Source organism: Sipha flava, unplaced genomic scaffold (genome assembly GCF_003268045.1).
Source record: "Sipha flava isolate LNK unplaced genomic scaffold, YSA_version1 45_pilon_pilon, whole genome shotgun sequence".
NCBI lineage: Eukaryota > Metazoa > Arthropoda > Insecta > Hemiptera > Aphididae > Sipha > Sipha flava.
The window spans coordinates 1,251,444-1,272,071 of NW_020273227.1; the positions used below are offsets into that span (position 1 = coordinate 1,251,444).

Sequence of the window (20,628 nt, forward strand, 5' to 3'; positions counted from 1 at the left end):
GTGCCGCGAAATTTTTCAGGTGTGTCGTATAGTTTTTGTAATTTTATAACTTTTTAAGTATAACTAAATATAATAATCGAAATTATAATTTATATTTATGATAGCATTGACTTCAAAATTCCCTTGAAAATAAAAAATGATAAAATGTCCTGATAAAACAGCTTTAATACAGGGTACGTCAGAACAAACGCATGTTTTTCGAAATAATACTAAGCTAAAAGTAATTTCTGTAAACTAATTTTTATTACATCTAAAAATGTAGAAACATTTGAAATTTTTTTTTACTATAACAAAATTTAGGTTTTGAAAATAATGTTAGTCATATGGCGCCTTTGAGCAGCGATGCAGGAATGCAGACGCTCCCGAAACGAGTTCATCGCGTCGGTCAGCATCTGTCCCGGAACTTCACCCACAATTCGTGTGATCTCGTCTTCCAATTCATCTAGGGTTTGTGGCTTGTATTGATAGACTTTTGATTTTAAGTGACCCCACAAAAAAAATCACACAGTGACAGGTCAGGGGAGCGAGGGTGCCACGGAACGTCACCAAAGCGTGAAATGAGACGTCCGGGGAATTTTTGACGAAGAACCTCCATTGAGGCACGAGCTGTGTGTGATGTTGCCCCGTCTTGTTGAAACCACACTTTTCTAATACTGACACGTCGTCGTTGAAGTTCAAGAAAAATAATTGGGTCAGCATTTCGATGTAACGTTCTGAATTTACAGTGGTCGTTTGTCCGTTGTCCTCGATAAAATAAGGGCCAATAATTTGCGTTGCGCTTTTTGCACACCAAACTGTGACTTTTGGAGTATGCAGAGGTTCCTCATGCAACTGTTGTGGATTTACTGGGGACCAGTAGTGACAATTTTGCTTATTAACATAACCATTTAAGTGGAAATGAGTCTCGTCACTCATAAACAAAACCATGTTGTCATTATTATCAATAATTTCAATCATAAACTGAACAAAATTAATACGCTGTTGGTAATCACCAGCCAATAATTGATGGCAAACTTGGATTTTATAGGGATGAAATGCTAAATCAATTTTTAAAATTCGACGTACACTTGATTCGTTGATCCCAAGAGCAACAGCGCGCAAACGGACAGAATGGTTGGGGCTCCGTAATGTATCCAATCTCACTCTGTCCACGTTTTCGAGTGTTCTAATAGCCCGATTTCGTCCGTTAGTTCTTTTCATCAACACCGTACCTGTTGTGTTGAACGCTGTGACCCATCTCAAAATGGTATTATGGTCAGAAATCATTCCATGACGCGGAATATCAAAGTTAGTTCGAAAATCTCGCTGTGTTTGAACGATAGATTAATCATTTTCGAAGTACCGCCGTACTGCGAACACTCATTGTTGCACACTCCACACCATGATGACAACTAAAACTGCACGTTATCAGCTTTACAACGAGTCATCTCTCACACCGATTAGATTTCCCCACTTGAAGTATTAATAACTTTGAAAACATGCGTTTGTTCTGACGGACCCTGTATTATATAGGATCCAATACTACCCGATACGGGTATTACAAGCAGTTGCATTGACTTTTACCATATACTATAATGACTACATGAAAGCATAGCCTGTGCTCATTATAATGAAATTGAGCGTGTTATGGTTACGTATTATACTGTAAGGTATTTTGATCAAGAAATATTGTAAGTTAAATTTAAAAATGGATAGATTTTTAAAAAAGCGTAAATTAATGGATAGTAGTAATGTTAGTGCAAATAACTACAATTTAAATATTGGAATTAATATTCAAAAATCAGCTTTAATAAGTGATAAAGTCTTAAATTTAAAAGTTAAACGTAAATATGTTGATAATTATTTATGTTTTGGATTTACGCCGAATGGTGATATTGATTGTCCTTTAACAGTTTGTATCGTTTCAACTATTTCACCCCTAATAATGGAATTATGTAAAAAACACCAGTCTCAAATATCACATTAAATTTGTATTATATATATTATATATAATTATGACATAATGTATATTCATTATTATTTATTTAAGTAACCCGTGGAAATTTTTAAAATGATCAAGTGTGCCGTTAAGTAAAAAAGGTTGGGAAGCCCTGACCTAGAAATTATCCTGTTTGCGTTAACTCATTTGCTCTTTTATTTATGGAGAATCCATTGGCTTCGACAATACATTTTGATGTTATATTAACTGAGTTTACTAACTTCAAAGCCCGTAAAATAAAATTTTAAATTATAAAAAAATATATTAAATATAAATTGAAATATATTTATATTTTCTTTATTCGTTTAGATAATATTGTAATAAAAATAAAGATATTAATATTGTTAAAATGGTTATAAATTTTGATTTTTTTAATATTAATGGTAGTAAATTGTACTATTTGAAGTTTTAAAAATGGCCTAGACAAATATTTGGTTAGAGGCCCAGAATTTGTTTTGGAGGCCCCGCCAGTTTTTATTTTTGATAAAAATTCGTACTACACATTTTTTTAATATACAATAATATGATACAGAGCTCTCCTCTTATGATTATAATTTTTAGTACAAAGTCAATAATCATTTTTAGTAATAGATTTTTTTTTATTAATCAAATTTCACATTATAATTAGGTAACTATCAATCTGTTATTATTATCTGAACTGAAAATATACTTATGTCTGGTATAAATCTGAAAACTATTAACAAATTATTTATTTTCATGTAGGATATACAAATTAAAATTTAATAGATATATTTAATTCCTCATCAGCTGTCTTATTTAAGCTGACTTTCTGAAAAACCTCTTCATAATAATCTCGTATTTATTAGTATTTAGTAGGTACATGCTTTTTGAATCCGTTGTGCATACTTCCAATTTAAGACTTACACATTGTGTTAGGGTTCACTAAAGAATTATGGCTGGTTATTACTTATGACATGATATGCGTAAAACAAAATAATATACAGTCTTAATACAATTAATGTTAACTTTAATTAAATATATACCATTAACTGCTTGAAAATCGGATGTATGCATTTGAAAAAATATATTTATTTAGTAATGTTACCTATAAAGAGATCCTAACATATAGTTTTATGACAGATAAATATAACATAAGAGTTTCAGTCATAGGTTTTGTTACTACCCATTTTTTAACTTTACCATGAAAAATGTAATATATATGTAATATATTTTCTTGTCACCGTAAGGGTGTGGAAATATTGTCAAAGAAAGTAGGTGAGTAACTTAGTTTACTAATTTGTTACGTAACTAGTTACAATAATCACAAGTAGAATTAATAAGATATTAAAAACAGTAAACCGAATATTTTTATTTATTTCATTAATTTCTAGACGTGGGATCTATATAGAAAATAAACTACACATTAAATTATGATTAATGCAAATTTGGGCTGCAGAATAAATTAGTTTTGTTACACAAATCAATTCATAATTCATAAAATTTGAATGTTATACTAAATTTTAATCCGTTTTCAATGGCAAATAGCTGCATAACACAAAAATACCATAGAATCGGATATTATCATGGATTATTTATTCAAATATTGAATTAAAATATTCACACCCATATATTATATTTATAATTTGATTATATTTATGTGAGGGGAAAAAAGTGCTGAAATGAAACTATTTCTTAGAAATCTTAAAACGCGTTTTTACCATAATGACAGTTTATATAAAAATAATTATATTTATAATCATTTAGGTATGTAGTTTCTTGATTTTTATAACTCTTACTCATGCACACATTAAATATGACGATATCGTAATGTAGAAAATGCATCACGGTACATACTTAAAAAATCGAATATGTAGAATTTATAAAAATAATAGTCACATTTTTTTTTATAAATAAAAGGTAGGAGGTCGTTCTTATTCAATAAATTTTAATATTTCAGTTATAAAAATCTTTGTGAAGAGACAAATAGGTTTGTCTCTGTAAACACTTACGGGTTGTGGTGCATTTGTATTGTGAGTTATGGAACTATTTAAAAAATTAAAATATTAGATGTAGGTACACTTAGTACTTTGGATACTTGGTTTTTATTTTTAATAATAAAAATAATAATCCTTATTATCAAAAAATATTCCAATTACAATTATTTATAATGTGACATTTTTTTTATTTTTTTAATATGGTTCAGGTTTAATAATTTAAGAATTTAATTTATATATATAGTTAAAAATAAATTACTAATACAAACATTTCAGATTAAAATTAAAATTATAATTCTTGATTTACAATAAATAGAAAGAAGCTGTTAATTTAGTGATTGATGTTTGAAATAAATCAATCTTACATAGACTTACCAACTGGCATAAGTTTAGTAGCTAGAGAAAACATTTTCTATGTATAAGAAGCAGTTAAATATTAATTTATTAATTAACTAACCTCGCTCCGCTCAGAATCGAAAACTCTTAAGGCTGGTGTATTATTAAAATATATGCAAATAAATTTTATCAAAACTAGTTTCATAAATGATTTATTTTTTAAATAATCAACACGACATTTAAAAGAAAGTTCAGAATCAGAACTAACTCCTAACTCATTAATATTATTTTTTTCGTTACAAACATAAATTATTAATGCAGAAGTAAACATGTAATGCGTTTTTTTTTAAAGAAAATGAAACAGTAGCACACGTATTCGGTATCAATTCGCTATCATAACATCATGTAAAAAAATTTTTTAAATTTTCTGGGAGTTGTTTAGTATCATTTAAACATTTAATTTCTTTATATATTTAGTATCATCTAATCTACAAATGACAAACCGTTGAAATTTTTTACGTTATTAGTTTGACATTAATGAAAAGAGAAAATAATAGTGATGACAAATGATTCTCTTTAAGACATACCAGATGTTAATTTAATTTATAAAATCAGATACCTATGTAGTTTTTATATTTTATAATTTGAGTCCGATTTGTTAAAAAAACACTTAGATATGATAAAAGCGGATCACTAATTCTGTATGATTTAAGTTTGGAAATTAAAAGAAAATTTATTCAATGTTAAATATTAGACACGTTTCAATAAATATAAATATATCATACAGATAATTAAGAATTTGAGTTGAAAAATTAATTGAAAAACTAAATTAATTTAATTTAATTAATTACAAATTAATTATTAAAATGATTTATTTTATTATTTAAGCTATGAATATTTTGATAATAAATGAAAAGGTTTATTTCATAGTGATTTAATAATTGCTTGAGTAATTATCAAAAGTTGGTTTACCTTTTATGTACTTAATAATAAGATTTGAATCGTTTTTCGGCGCTATAATTCTTCCTTTAGTTGTTTTATGTGTTCAAGTTGAATAACTGTACAATTAGATGAAATACAAATATTGACCCATGTTGTGGAGGTAGGTACGTTATTTAGATGGTGAGTGAAGTACGGAATATACACCAATAGTGTTTGATAAACTAACTTTTATCGGACGAAAATTATCTAAAATCTTTATTTTAGAAATTCTAAGAAGTGTATTTAGAGAGATTAGTGCCCATCTTTATAAATAATTTTAAAATGTTGTCTTGATCAGAATTAGTTATTTGATCAGAAATATTTGTTTCTTGTAAGTTGAAAGTAATATTATTATTTACACGAACTTGTCCATCCATAATTTAATCTAACTCAGAAGATTTATGCAGAAAATTATTTTTGTTCTCTAAAAGCTCAATTTTGTTTTCAAGAGAACTAACTTTTTTTTTTAAGAATTTTATTATCTTCTGTTAAAGTGGCTGTTCTTTTAAGTATGTCATCAATTATTTTATTTATTTATTTCAATATTGGTATTATCCTAAGAAGACAATAGTTTACTTTAATTAGGTCTTAACTCTTACGATATCTCTCTGATATCATCAATTTATTTTTTATCCATAGTATAAATGTATTAAACGATAATAATCACATTCACTCAATTTAATAACGAATAGAAATAACACAAGAGTACAACTTGCACATGCGACTGACATCGTTAGCCGCTTAGTCATTAGTCGTTAGTTAATCGTTAGTCATTCAAAAATTAAGGAAAAATAATTTAATAATGAATTAGTTACTTATATTAATTATATTAATTAACTATTAAATATGTTTCTTAAATTCAAGCAAAAATTGTGAAATGTATTTGAATTTATTGAATTAGAGTTTGTCCTACCAACATTCCTGTATTTTCAATACATTTTTTTTTGTAGTTTTTAACTTCTATATACAATGCGCTGTTAATGTCAACCTTGAGCTATTTTACCAAGTGATCAGATATCAGATGATTTAAAATTTAAATTGGGATTACATTTTGAAAATTAATACTGTTTTTACAACGCGTACAAGAGTTGAGAAATTACTTTGTTATTAAAAATATTAAAAAAAAAAAAAAAAACTTAATATTAATGTATTTTTAGACAAATAGTTGTTTATAGGAAAAACAATCAACATCTAATGAATATATAATTGGTTAACTATATCTTCATGCATATGATTATAAATCGCTTGATTGCTTCATTGTCGGCAACCCGTCCAAAATGTCCATAAATAACACTTGCCCACAGAAAAACAAAATTAGGAAGGATCGACGTGCCGCAAGGAAATCATTTATATTAGGTACAGGTGTTGTTATAAGGCGTATTGAATCACGGTTTTTTAGGTCCTTCGTGGTGTGCCACGTTAGCTTCAATACGGGTTTGTCGTTTTTCAAATAACGTTACTCGAATACCTGTTACTATTACGCATTTTTCCCGTATATAATATAAAGAATAATATTCATACATTTGCAGTGAAATACCTATGTTTTTATGTATACTTGAATATGAATTAAATTCATACTATATAAAACCTAGTAACAACCTAATCTTACAAACGTATTTTAGGTTCTGTCTACACATATCACAATATTACGTCATGTGATAAATATGGGCCAGCGGTTCCAAACCGTGGAAAATATTAAATTTATTTGATTTAAAAGGATTTGCGTCGTAAATATGCAATATACGTTATTAAAAATTAAAATCTTGCATCAATTTTTCTTATAGAAATGGTATTCCACTCTGTAGATTATCATACTTATATAATATATTAACCACTTTTACTCTATAAAAACATACTTAATATTAATCCTGATTTTCACGTGAAGGGTTTGTACTTTTGAAACCTTTCTTTGTGTACGCACCCGATAGATTATAGAATACAATAAGTAAAAAAATAAGCTGAACGCAACTCCAGATTTAAGTTTATTTCATGCATCATTTCAACCTCATTTAAAAACCTATATAATTTGAAATAAGATTAAGGATCTCATTATAAATTTATATTAACATTTTTATATTCAAGTCAAATTATTTATTTATTTTTTTGTGCGTCTTATTACAAAATATAAAAAAAATGTATTATTTCATTATATTATATTATTGTTATATTTAATTTAATATTTTTAGAGTAGTTATGCGAAAAAAGTTTAAAAATTTTAATGAGGGGTACAATTTAAATAAATATTAAGCTTAGAGATACGGAAGAAAAATAGTGGGAACCACTGATATAGGCTAATTATGAGACCTAATATTATAATATTACCTTGAATCAATAAATCAAATTATTTTGAAATGTCAAAGTAAAAAAAAAATTCCCTTGAAATTTAATACGAGCTCAAATAATTTGATAGCTTGAAGTTCTTGATAACTCGAATTTTTTTTTTCTGTTTTAGAATGTATGTACAAGGGCGCCCATTTATCAATACCTAAATTGGTGACAAATGTACCTATATGAATGTAAGCAAATATTTGTATGTAGAAAAATTAAAAAAAATATTGAAAAATAGGAGTTTAAATAATAATAATAACGCTATATTTAATACCCGACCTAGTTTGAGAAAAAGTGATTACTATTTCGACGAAAAAAAAATAAATTAAAAATCATGTAGTCTAATGAAATGTATTTTTATTTATTTATACTATATAAATTTACATAATAATAAAATATTTTAAACAATCACCAGGGTAAAAATAAAAGGAAAAAATCAGTTTAATAAGTATTAAACTTACTGTATTAAACTAACTGAGCAAATTAGTATCAAAAGTCAGCGAAAATTATTTGTAGGTATATAAATACATTATTATAATATAGATATTGTTCTATCACGTAAGCGGAATAAAAAGGAAAACAATATAATTACAATTATTAATACTGTTGACGTAACCAAATATTTTTATTTGACGTGTGTAAAAAAAACACTAATAATTATGTACATATTATAAATTGGTTTAGATCGTGTTATTATGTATTATGAATTAAATAAAATAAAATATTTATATTGCTAAACCAACTACACGCTTGAGGTCGCCATGGTGGCATTTGATTAAATGCGTTTGGTACTTCGTAAGTACGAAACGAAAAAAAATACTCAGAGGTTGTAAAACAAGTCTAAACTACCTGCTAATATGTCCAGATTATCATATGTGTAATGTTATATGTTTGTCAGTTTAAAATATATCAGTATGACACGTAATTATACACGCACTGAAAACGATGAATTCAATAAAGTTTCACTTTCACGTGTGTATTATTATTAGTATTACTACTTTTATACTTACGTATCACTATATAATATTACATTCTATATTCTCTTGCAATAACTTAAAACGTAACATTTGGGTTCGTAAATAAATACTTTATCGTACATAGGTACTTGCATTTGAATGTGATGCATCATAAAATATAATATGTGCATTGTTTTGTACATGCGAATATTATTCATTGCATTAATATACTACACTTTATAGCACGATTCTTGGGATCAAGTAAAACGTATATTAAGTTTAAATATTCCATAATATTTTATCGAAGATATTTTATGCTTTGTAATAATAACACTTCCTGTCCCACAAATTCTAAAATGAACATTAATATATGATGAAATAAAAAAAACCTGCTGGATACAGGTTTCTGGTGGGTTGTGGAGAGTCAGGTGGGCTACTTGTAATCGTCAACAATAAATACGATTCGGAACATAAATCGGTGTGGTTTGTATGTGTGTGTGTGTGTGCGTGAGTGTTTTCATTTTAAAAAAAAAGATCGCATTCATATTGGAGCTATTAAATAATATAATACAATCATTGATAGAATTATTCTAATATACCATGAATTCATATCACACACGTTCGCACAATATCGATTATTTAAACTCTAAGAACTCTTAAATTTTACTGTTTGTGTATTAAATGTACAACTATTGCAATTGTGCTCGTGCAAGGTACCTAATGTACTGTTGTATAATATAACATTGTTCACTAACTCGTTGAATAAAAAGAAAATAATATATTAAAACGATTTATTATTAACGTAACGCGTTACTCGCTTCACCCAGAAACTAAGCCAATTTGTAACGAATTGTTGGTACGTTTTTAATAATTCCATGTTATTTCTCGATGTTTATACGACGTATTGGTAAGTTTCGACCAGGGGGTTGCTAACCTACACAAGTGGTAGCCAAACTTTTTTTTACCTAGGGCCATAAGAAACAATTTTTTACCGCTGGCCATAAAGAAATGTATTTTTTAATTTTTCAATTTTTTTACGTAAATGTAAAAAATTATAGTTACGCAAATAAGTGTTGTGATGTAGAATACTTTCGCGGGCCAGATATTAAATCATAACGGGCTGTAGTTTGGCCACCACTGACCTACACCATCACGTTCGTTGTCATTGATCCAACAAAGTTAGATATGTGATGCTATGTTTCAAGTATATGCACTTTATATGAATCTAACTTATTTCCGATGCATCAGTGTTTAATAAAACGGCAATATTAATAGTAGCACCCGCCAAACATTATTATCAAAAGATGAATAGGTGCCAGGAAAATATCAAATACTTGATCCCAAAACCGGAAACGCCTGTGATTAAACCACCGATGTACCGTTCGGTTTATACGGAATCTGTGAAAAATGCGTATAAATCCAATAAAGGCTGTCATCGGACAATGGGTTATGCGGAGATCCAGCTCGATCCACCAACACAATTTTTAAAAAAACACACCAGAAAAGTGCTGAGACCGTGTGTCGGTAAGGTTCATATTGTTAGTCAACTACGTATTTAGGAAGGATAGCTCAGGGGAAAGCAATTTATTATAAATTTAAGTTTGGTTAGGTTGATAATATTTTATATAGCTTATATATTATATTCACTTAGAAGGTAAAAAAAATACTTTTTTGATAAATAACTTTTAATTACATAGTAAACAATATATAATGTATACTATATACTTCTAGTTTTTTTAAATTTATTTATTTAATTTGCCTTTGTCGTAAACATTACAGCAATACACTTTTAATTATATTTAGGAATAAAGTGTAATAAATATTATAATAATTGTATTGTTAAATATAGTATAATATTCGGTCTCATTCGATTTCAGAAATATGAATTTAAAAATGTCATAATTATTATTTCTTTTAGATTCTGAGTGAAACAATATATATACATATATTATATTAGTTTTACCATGATGTGTGTTTTGAAATTGTTAAATGTAAACTTTACTTTTATTACATTTATTTTTGTACAATTAAATGAATTGGAAATTCACCTATTTTCTAAATTATATTAGTTATTTAGTTAAAGATATTTTATAGCTTCAAATTATTTTAATTCAATTTGTGCTGTTTACCATATAGTAATTTTAAATTTTAAACTGTCCAAAATGTTTGTTGGTTTTTTCTTTTACAAAATTGAAAACGGTAATTGTTCAATCTAACTTATTAGGAATTTGGTTCTTCTACTTAGTAGAATCTATTATATACATCAACTAACTTTAGATATACTCGTAAACTGATCCACACAACCTTTTTCATTTAGAATCGTTTTCCCAAGAGCAACAGTACATTGGTTTCATGTTTAAAAGACCAATATATTAGTACTATTCACTCATCCCTGTATCAATAGGAGTATTGCCCTTTTTTTCAATATTATAATGTAAAGTGCAAATTAATAATTTATACGATAATACCTAACGAAATTCTAAATTTATTTCTGTTCATAGTATAATCTATGTTTAGTCTAACTTAACAATTTTTCCAACACTTCATACAGATTCGATAATACATATAAACCATAGTAATATAATATGTGTTTCTCGTTTTGTCGGTTTTTTTTTACACATGAATTTTAGAAACTCTTAAGAACTGCAAGTGCACAAATAAATCAAACGAACTACCCGCGTCTGATGCATCTTATGCAAAAAAAAAACCACAGACGAAAACTCACGAAAACCAAATCCAGAAAAATATTCGCAAGAAGAATATTATTGACGTGATTAAAAGAGTGCCATCACAGCCAAAACACAGAGTCCAAGACACGAGAAACGGACACGTGATCGTTCTGAACGAAGCCGGACTAGAGCCAATGTATGTGTCCAAGAAGGTATGGTATTAACGGAAATGATGGTGTAAATACCAAAATATTTAAAGTGATTTCAAGTAGCTTATGATCCTATATTATGAACCTAGACACTTTAAGAATAATTGTTGAAAGTTCAATTTTTTGACCTGACAATATCTTAGATTAACGATTCCCAATGTGCGTGCCGCGGAATCTAAGGATTCTACAAGATTTCTGCGAATATTGAGATTAGTAATTGTAATAAACAATAGTTAACTTACTTAAAAATATTTTTTGCAATATTGGTTTTTAAATAAATAATTTAAAAATATTAGAATTAAGTTGGTGTTAGAGACATTGGGGTTCCACGAAACAGACTATTTCCTAAAGGTTCCGTGGTCGTAAATGTTTCGAAATTTCTGCTTCTAAACTACACGAAGTGACACATAAACAAAACGTAATAAAAACATAACGATGTTAAAATGAAGTGATTAATTTACTTTTGTACGACAAATCATTTATTTCATATATCATGCTTGTGAGTGGGCGAATTATTAAGGCACTTATATATATAGTGTCCCGACTATATAAAGTAGTCATGAATTGATCCTATTTCAATATTCCCATAACCGTAAGTATATTACAACGTAATATATTACTTACCTGATATAATATTTTAAATATGTTTCACTGAAAACACTATTTTTCCAACGCTGATATTCTCATATTATTTATAGAATTATGGCCAGACACCTTCGTACATATTGAAAATGTATAAGGAAAAGGAAATGGCAAAACTAATGGAGACCGAACGAAAAAGAGCAGTCAAGCCGCCATTACGATATTTGCCCGAAGACGAACGTAATGAGTTGTTGAAAGTGAGATTGGTCGTTATTCATACATTTTTATTTTCACAAGAATAACTATTTTTCGTGTATTGCACAGGGTCTGAAGACCAATTGGGCGGAATTGCACAAAGAATTTTTATTATTACCAATGCTCACCGATACGATGCCGAAAATGAAAAGAAAAACAATGTTGGAAAAGCAACTGAACAACTTGGAGAAAGATATCGACTTGCTGGAGAGAAACTCGTCTATATATGTTCGTCAAGATCTATAGGAATTTCGACTTTCGTAAAAACGTTTTTTAAAATGGGAGAATATTATGCCAAATTAAAAATAACAAAAACTTCTTTTATCATAGTACGATAAGTTTTTATACTACTTCTATTTCTAGAATGCTAATAATCATTAATAAGGAAGTTTGTATACATGTATATTTTGTGCATCATGTAATTAAATATAGTTTTTTTTAATGTAATAATTGTTATACTGGGTAGTTTTTCCAACGTAATTTATGCATTCTATAGGTTTATTTATACATTTAAGAAAATAATATTTTAATACAATTTATCATTAGGTAATAGGTACTATAAGAATATTAAAAGCCCATTTTTCTTCAGAAATGTTGCTTATTGGTATTCAATAAAGTTATTCAAACAATATAAAATTTTAAAAAATATTACGATCAAATACAACAATCACAGTATAATAGAAATGAGCTGAAAAAATTGTGGATAGTTGTTTAAGAATCATAAAATTTGAGTGATAAAACAAATTTTTATTCGTGAAAAAAAATCTTTCATAAAATGTAATAATAACCAATGACCATAATCACGAAACGGTTTATTTCATAAATCAAATTGAATAATTTTTTTTGTTTAATTATAAATGTATTAATATGCAATGAACGTATATAAATGTTGTTTACAATACAAGTGCACAAAAAACATTTCCAATGTAAATATTTATGTAAATCCATTATCGTGTATTATTATGTCTTATATATTAAATCTGATAAACAATTTACTTAATTTATTCATGTATCGTATTACTCTTGGATCGTAACAGGTACGATAACATAGATCTAATTTTCGTTTTGTTAAACAGTTACTCAAATTATTATTATGAACATCATGATATTATTGTTTAATAGCTGTTATTTTTCATTTTAAATTTTTTCTTTAAATAAAAGTAATATGATAATATACCAAAAAGAGGTATGCGTCAAAGTTTATATCATATCATTTATAAAAATAACAAGGCATTATATTTTGTTTAATTGGACTCAATGTGAAGACTCTTATGATAAGTAAAAAACAATTTATCTTCATACCTATGCTACGATATAGCGCCACACAATTGAGAGCATAATATGATTTGATTTCAACTTATCTGAAATCAAAGCTAAATAAGTACCAGATTAGTAATATAAATATAAATACTATATTTGGAAGAACTTCGTGTTGATTAGTGATGAGTTCTATAATTGCGAAACTGAGGATTATTTGTTATTGAAATTTGAGAAAAATACATTTGACTTAATATAATTATAGTTATCATTTGCTCTTTGGTGATCAGTAAAACATCGGTTTAATATCATCAATTGTTATTTCATCAATTTATTATTGTTACACAAGTATAGATAATTACTTAGATAATATGCCTGTTGGTTGTTGGTACTTTATTTGTAGGTACCATTATGTTCATAAGTATTTAATTAATAATCTATTGATTCTATATTACCATGTATTAATTAAAAATAAAAAAACAATAATTATTCTATCTATACATACTAAGAGTTTATACGTTAATAATTTTATTTTATTTTTTAATAAAATTAATGACAATAATAATAAATAACGAGTTTAATATATTTAATATTTGTGGTTGGTAGGTATTTCACTGAGTGTTTTTATAAATACAAATAAAATCCAGCATGGTGATTTTGTCAATGCTCTAAATTAAATACAATGGTAACAGTTAATTATAAACTAAATATATATACACACATATATATATATATATATATATATATATTTCATTATAAATAAAAACCAATTAATTTTATTCTACAGCAACTTCGAATATTATTATAACATACAAATGTAAATTTTTCTTTTTTAAGTACTGTGTAAATATCATTATTTATATTCTTATTCTACAATGATAAGAACAGAAATTTGTTTTGGCTTCCTACAGCGTTGTATTTTATATGCACAGAGTTTTGGCAATGCATAATGTAGTTATTATAAAAAAAAAAAGAAGTCATTTGAATTTTTATTTTTTCATATAGTTATAACTAGAGAACGGCTTTATATGTAATAAAAATTCAAAAATATGTACATAAATATGTAAGTATAATTTAGAAAATATGTGCTAAAAACATCAAAATATGTGGGAAATTTTTAATTTTATTTCTGTATACGTACAATGCATTAATAAAAAAAAATACATTAAATATATATATACAATTTTCAAAATGATACTTTGCAATGAATAATTACAATTTATAATATAAACTATTGAATGTTAGATGTCACCTATTAAATCTCAAAGTACTTGAAATGGCTTAGTGATCGTATATCCGTGTATTATCATAAGTTATTTTAAATTAAGTTTGATCATTTTTTCTTATACTTACATTTATCAAGCGATAATACTGGTATAAATAATTTCGATAGAATGTGAACCTTCTTCTTCTCCCTAAAATACACATATGACACATGTTTAAGTATGAAATTATTTTGATTTCCGACCAGGAAAAGCCGTGATAAAGTGTGTAGCTAAAGACTAAATTTTTTCTCTCGATTCCTACAACACTGAGTGGTCCACACTTGATAAGTGTTGTAATCAATGTGTCTACGTATTATTTTTCCTACGATGTACACATAATTCAGTATAAATATATAATACTCCATATGAAGTGTGAAAAATATCGAGATTCTTGGAATAAGAACATTTTGTGAGAATAGTGGAAATAAAAAAAACGTATTCAAATATTAATAAACGAATATAAGCTTCTTCATTTGTCAAATTAATCACATAAAAATAAAATGTTAAAACAACTGTTATTTAGTAGTTGTTATGTATATCTATCTATATACTTATACAAAAGTGTCCCTCTGATTCAAAATCAACGTAGAGCCGAACCTATTAGAGTTATCGACTTGTATTGTTAAGGATAAATTAATGTTATAATTTCACCATGCACTAAGAAAAGATTATAAGGGATTGAAATCGGTAAAAATAAATTTTTACGTGTAAATTTTGTATATATATATATATTTTATATTTTGTGTATATACATTTTTAATGTATTATATAATAAGCTATTAAATAATAATAATAGTCGGCTGATAAGGTTTGGTGCTTGTGTCCCTGAGAAATATATTTATTTATTATTATTGTTATTAATATTATCTTATTTGTAAATTACTTTTTTAATGTATTTTAGGCAATTCCGTCCGATCCCACTGAATACGTATTGCGCCTGTTAATTTCATAATAATTTTTTATTTATAACCAACACTTAATTCAACCTGTTGTATAAAGTACGGCACGCGCCTGGTCATATAACATACGAGGGTCCAACTGAAAGGTTAAGCGCTTATATGCCGCGAGCTTCTGGCTGTACATCATACGTATATTTTTTAAAAAAAATGTCATATATTGAAGGCATTTTTTTCAATGGAATGTTGACATATCCAATAGTTATACCAACTATCGGTGATGGTGCCTGTCTTTCCGTTAAATTTCATTTCTTTTGTTTAATACTCAAGAAAGCTGCCAAGAGATCCGAAATACAATTATTTCGTAAGTCTCTGATATTTGGAATAACTTTATTACTATCCTACAATTTAAACGATGGCAACTTTTCCGCTGCTGAGGATTATGTTCGTGAAATGGTCAATCCTACAGTCCACGGTGGTTATTGCGAATTGATTGCCGCTGGCAATATTTTCCCATTTTTTTTTTTTGAAAATTATTATATTAATAATCTTTGTGCTAAATTTGGTATAGATACATTCCCGGTTAAAATATAGCGTTTAAATGGAAGTATTAATAGTGGTCATTTCAATGGTTATTTTTAATATTCTTTACGTTACAAAAAAATGAAATACTATAATACTTCGAGGACGATTTGTCTAATTCTAATAATGTTAGCGTCATAGAAAATTTAATTTCGGATAAAAATTAGAAGCGTCCCTGTGCTAGATATACAAATAGAAATTGAAGCAACTAAGTTAAGAAGCAATAAAAAAAGTACAAAACAACCAACTCCCTAGGCAATCACGAAGCAATAAAAAAAATTAAAAGAGAAATGAAGAAATAGAGAATCACAAAACCTTCAAGAGCGCAATAACGTAGGGATTCAGACTGAAAATCGTATGCACAAATGGAAAATTAAGAAATTATCTGGTCCACCATATAAATCCCACAATTTATTATAAAAATAACATAGGTACTATGAATCAAAAATGTTAATTTTGTAGCGCTCTCAAGTGCAAAGACGAAACACTCGACGGTTGCTGTAATATAGACAAAACAACTCGATCCCTTGCAACCACCAGAACCATTTAAATTTAATATTTCAACCGTTCTATATATTATGTTATTCTTCTTACGTTCTTACGGTATGGAATAGAAAATTTGAACTCATCGCTAATATAGGTAATAGTGTATGTACTTATTAACTAAAAATAGTCAGCGTATTTTTGAGGCGTTAAGTCACCGGGAATGTATAACATAATGTCTAAAAGTTGATGATTTTGTTGGTAAAATTTAAAAAAAAAAACAGAGCACAACAAAGAGCATGGGCTTGTAACTCGTTATGGCCCGTGCGGGAGATCAACCTGAGCGGGTTTTTCGGACTTGTGCCTCGATCATCAACGTCATTTTAACTTTGGATAATTTAGGGCATGAACACGCATAAGGTAACCATTCTGAGGGAACTTTCGGCGTGTCCGGTTAAAGCTTAGTCTCATAACGGTTGACCCAATTAAAAGTCCGGTGACTCCGGCGATTATTTTCGTTTGTCGCACACAAAGCAGCTGAACATACGATTTTCGCATTAGTTTTATTATTGTTCACATTGCTGTGCCGGTAAGTGCCTCCGGCGGATCGCCACCTTCTGGTCATTTCTTTCTGAACAGACCGAACGTCCAATGCCATATGGAAAGCGGTCGCGGAGGTGCCGCGGACGCAGGCCTAGGCGTCTGACGATGGTTCGTCGCTTGCGCCGCGTTGTGGTTGGTCACGTCTCGTCTGCCGGCTTCGTCGTCACCGTCGCTGCTACTGTACGCGGTGGACGTGGCCGACGAGCTATGGTGCGAAGCGCTCGTCCACAGATTCGAACCGCCCGCGCCCGTGGCCTGTGGCCAGTCGTCCGAGTGCCCGGACTCGTTGTGATAATCTTCCGTCGAAAACGCACTCCGCTCGTCCGAGCACATGGCCACGATGTCCTGGACCCGGTGCGATTTTGTGAAGCTCTTGGACGCCAGCGGCCGCGAGGACGATGACGGCGCCGACAAAGACGGAATCGGCACCGACTCGGCCGAGTGCAACGCCGACATGATTGCCGCTCTTTCCCTGTGGCGATGTATGATGCGTTATTAATATTATGTTTTTTTATTTTTTCTATCAGAACTTTCGGTAAAATAAAATTCAATTACAAAACAGCAAGACAAACAATAATAATAATGAACATTTAAAAACATAAAATAGTTATAATATTGAACTAATGAAGTCAGCCTGGAGTCAGTATTGGCGAAGAGGACTGGTGATCGGTCTACCATTAATACCGGATTATTTTCTCTTGTTTACAGATATATGTCAAGCAAAGAAAAGAAAATACAGTTATCCATTTTTATTCCTGGAATTATTAAATTTTGACATCATCTAGTCTGACAGGGATTTCCAGGCAGTGATGAAGATTATTAATGTGAGAGTTATAAGTCTGTACATATAGCTATAGACAGAGGTGTATAAATAGGGGGTGGAGTTATAAAACCCCTCAAGGACTAAAAAAAATCTGGTTTTAAAATGATTAGAATGAAAAATATGCAATATTTATGAATATTTTAACGTGTGTATTAATGTAGTATTTTTTCAATTATGATGGCATCAAAAAAACATAATTTTTTGTCTGAGAAGGCATGAAAATAGACGTTTGATATTAACATTTAAACTATGTTTACAATTTAATCCTATTGGTAAAAAAAAAAAAAAAATTGAACGTACTACACTGACTATAGGGGTATACGTTGGTATATACCAAGGATACAGAAAAAACAAATAGTATAGAATATAATAACGATGGTTTAAAAATAATTAAATAAGTCGAGGGTTCAATCGTAATTAATAGATTTATAACTATTAGAGATTATTGGCTAGTATGTACCTAACATGGTATATACCAGGAATGGACAACTCATAGTAATTAGAGGATTAATATTTAGAACTTTAAAATCTGGCGGGCCAGAGTAAAAAAGCCATTAAAATTAACAATTAACATTAATTGTATATAATTTAATTTAACTTGGATTCTTGGATTTAGCTTATTCACGAGAAATGTATGGGATGAATTGGTTTTAAAACAAAAGAGCCTAAAAGGCTTGGAAAAGCTTGAAAAAAAAAATTATTTAACGAATAAACCATTACAATACTTACCCAATACCTATAGCTATGTTAGCTGTGCCAATATATATTATACTTGGACATTTAATAAATTAGCTGCAGTTTAATACTAGAGAAAAATATAATATTTAAATTTTACGATCGACATGATAAAATTAGATACCGATAAATGCTGAAATGTTATGAAGTAATTTGAAAATGTAGTACGGGCCAGATAAAAGTACGTGGGCCGCCAGTTGCTTATACCAATAAATATACTGTCACTATGTCTAAATGGGGAATGTTGAAAAGTTTATCTAAACTATCAGATTTCTAACTAGTTTTAGCTATTATAGTATTATGTACCAGTAAACTAAATTACATTTGACTTTATCTTTTTCTTTCATTATTCTCGAAATAACTTGTAAATAAATAATTATCTGGAACTATTTTATAGTTCTATACATTTGAAATGTATTTAACGTGACAAGACATTCCGAATCCATCTTATCTAATATTTTATTTGTACAAACAATAAGAAGATTAATATCATTATACCACAATGAAAACAAATGCCTTCCCATTACAGACATACAGCTAGACAGTTCTAATGTTGCTCAACATATTCCCAAAACTTTTTTTATGTTTGTCTGCACAACTTTTCAATAGAATTAAAACTTGGATAACGGGTTCATAGTAGCTCGAGACGAATTCATTAATGGTTTTCCAATTATAAATTGATGATATCGAAAAATAATTACTTTTAATTCACACACATATTAAATTGTTATAATAATACAAATCATTTATCTTTTCACAAATTATACCTACTCAATTGTAAAATATTGTTGTTTGAACTAAATATTTTGGCTCTCGCTCGAACGCCCTCAAAATTGAATACAGACAGTTACCTATATATCCCTGAACCCTTTCTAATGACTTTGATTATCATTAATATACCTACGAATATATTATGATGGTAAATTTACGCCCACGTACTTGTGAATAGAAGCGTTCGTTATGGACGAGTTCCAAGTGTAATAATTGTTAATGGAAATAAAGTTGTTGTTGTCGTCGTCATTGTCGTCATTTTCGTCTTCGTCATCTGAGTTCAACGATCTCGCAGAAGTCCCACTGTTATAGTCCCTCGTCAGATCTTGTCTAGTGACCAGTTGATGATCAGGTTGCACCTTGAACAACCTCATTAAGTTCGTCGTCGAATCTTTATCATTTTTTGGATTGTTCTCGGACGACATTAAATTTTAGAATGTCGTGGTCCTATTGGTTTATGGTGTTTAATATAATGTATATTGACTATGTGAATATTATAATTTTTGCAATATAAATAGATATGTTACATAATTTATGTAATTTGCTATGCGGTTGATATCTTTACATTATTGTAAATAACAGTGCAGTTTAGTAAGCATGTTTATATTTACGGTCTTTTGAGAATATAGATCCTGCCCCTCGATTTTTACTAATCCACTATGTTTTTTTGCAAAACCACATTAATTATTAGTATTCCAAAAATTGATGAATATATTAGATCGATTGTAATTCGTAAATGTAATAACGAGATGTATAACAGTTAAAATAATATATAAAATATAACTAATATAATATAGTGTAGTGAAATATTACAATAGTAATTATCAAACAAAATTTAATTGACCAGTTAAACATAATATTTCCATTGGGTTTCACTTTTAATGCGAATATTAATAATATTTCAGCAATATCAAAATATAGGCTTATTGAAACAGAATTTTAAAAAATCTAATAACTTACATTA

General features: G+C 28.4%; 2 protein-coding genes across 2 annotated transcripts; one reads left to right on the forward strand and one right to left on the reverse strand.

Moving 5' to 3' along the window:
• Window positions 1-8,253: 8,253 nt before the first annotated feature.
• Window positions 8,254-12,653, forward strand: LOC112689627 (enkurin). The gene is made up of 4 exons (XM_025563423.1): window positions 8,254-10,058; window positions 11,165-11,415; window positions 12,111-12,251; window positions 12,319-12,653. The coding sequence occupies exons 1-4, from the start codon at window positions 9,839-9,841 to the stop codon at window positions 12,493-12,495; spliced, it is 789 nt and encodes a 262-aa protein (XP_025419208.1). The 5' UTR covers window positions 8,254-9,838; the 3' UTR covers window positions 12,496-12,653.
• A 4,133-nt stretch (window positions 12,654-16,786) lies between these two features.
• LOC112689662 lies at window positions 16,787-20,100 on the reverse strand. Its single transcript, XM_025563477.1, has 2 exons — window positions 19,833-20,100; window positions 16,787-17,807 (listed from the first exon to the last, which is right to left on the reverse strand). Exons 1-2 carry the CDS (start codon window positions 20,087-20,089, stop codon window positions 17,354-17,356), a joined length of 711 nt encoding a protein of 236 aa, XP_025419262.1. The 5' UTR covers window positions 20,090-20,100; the 3' UTR covers window positions 16,787-17,353.
• Between the last annotated feature and the right edge of the window lie 528 nt (window positions 20,101-20,628).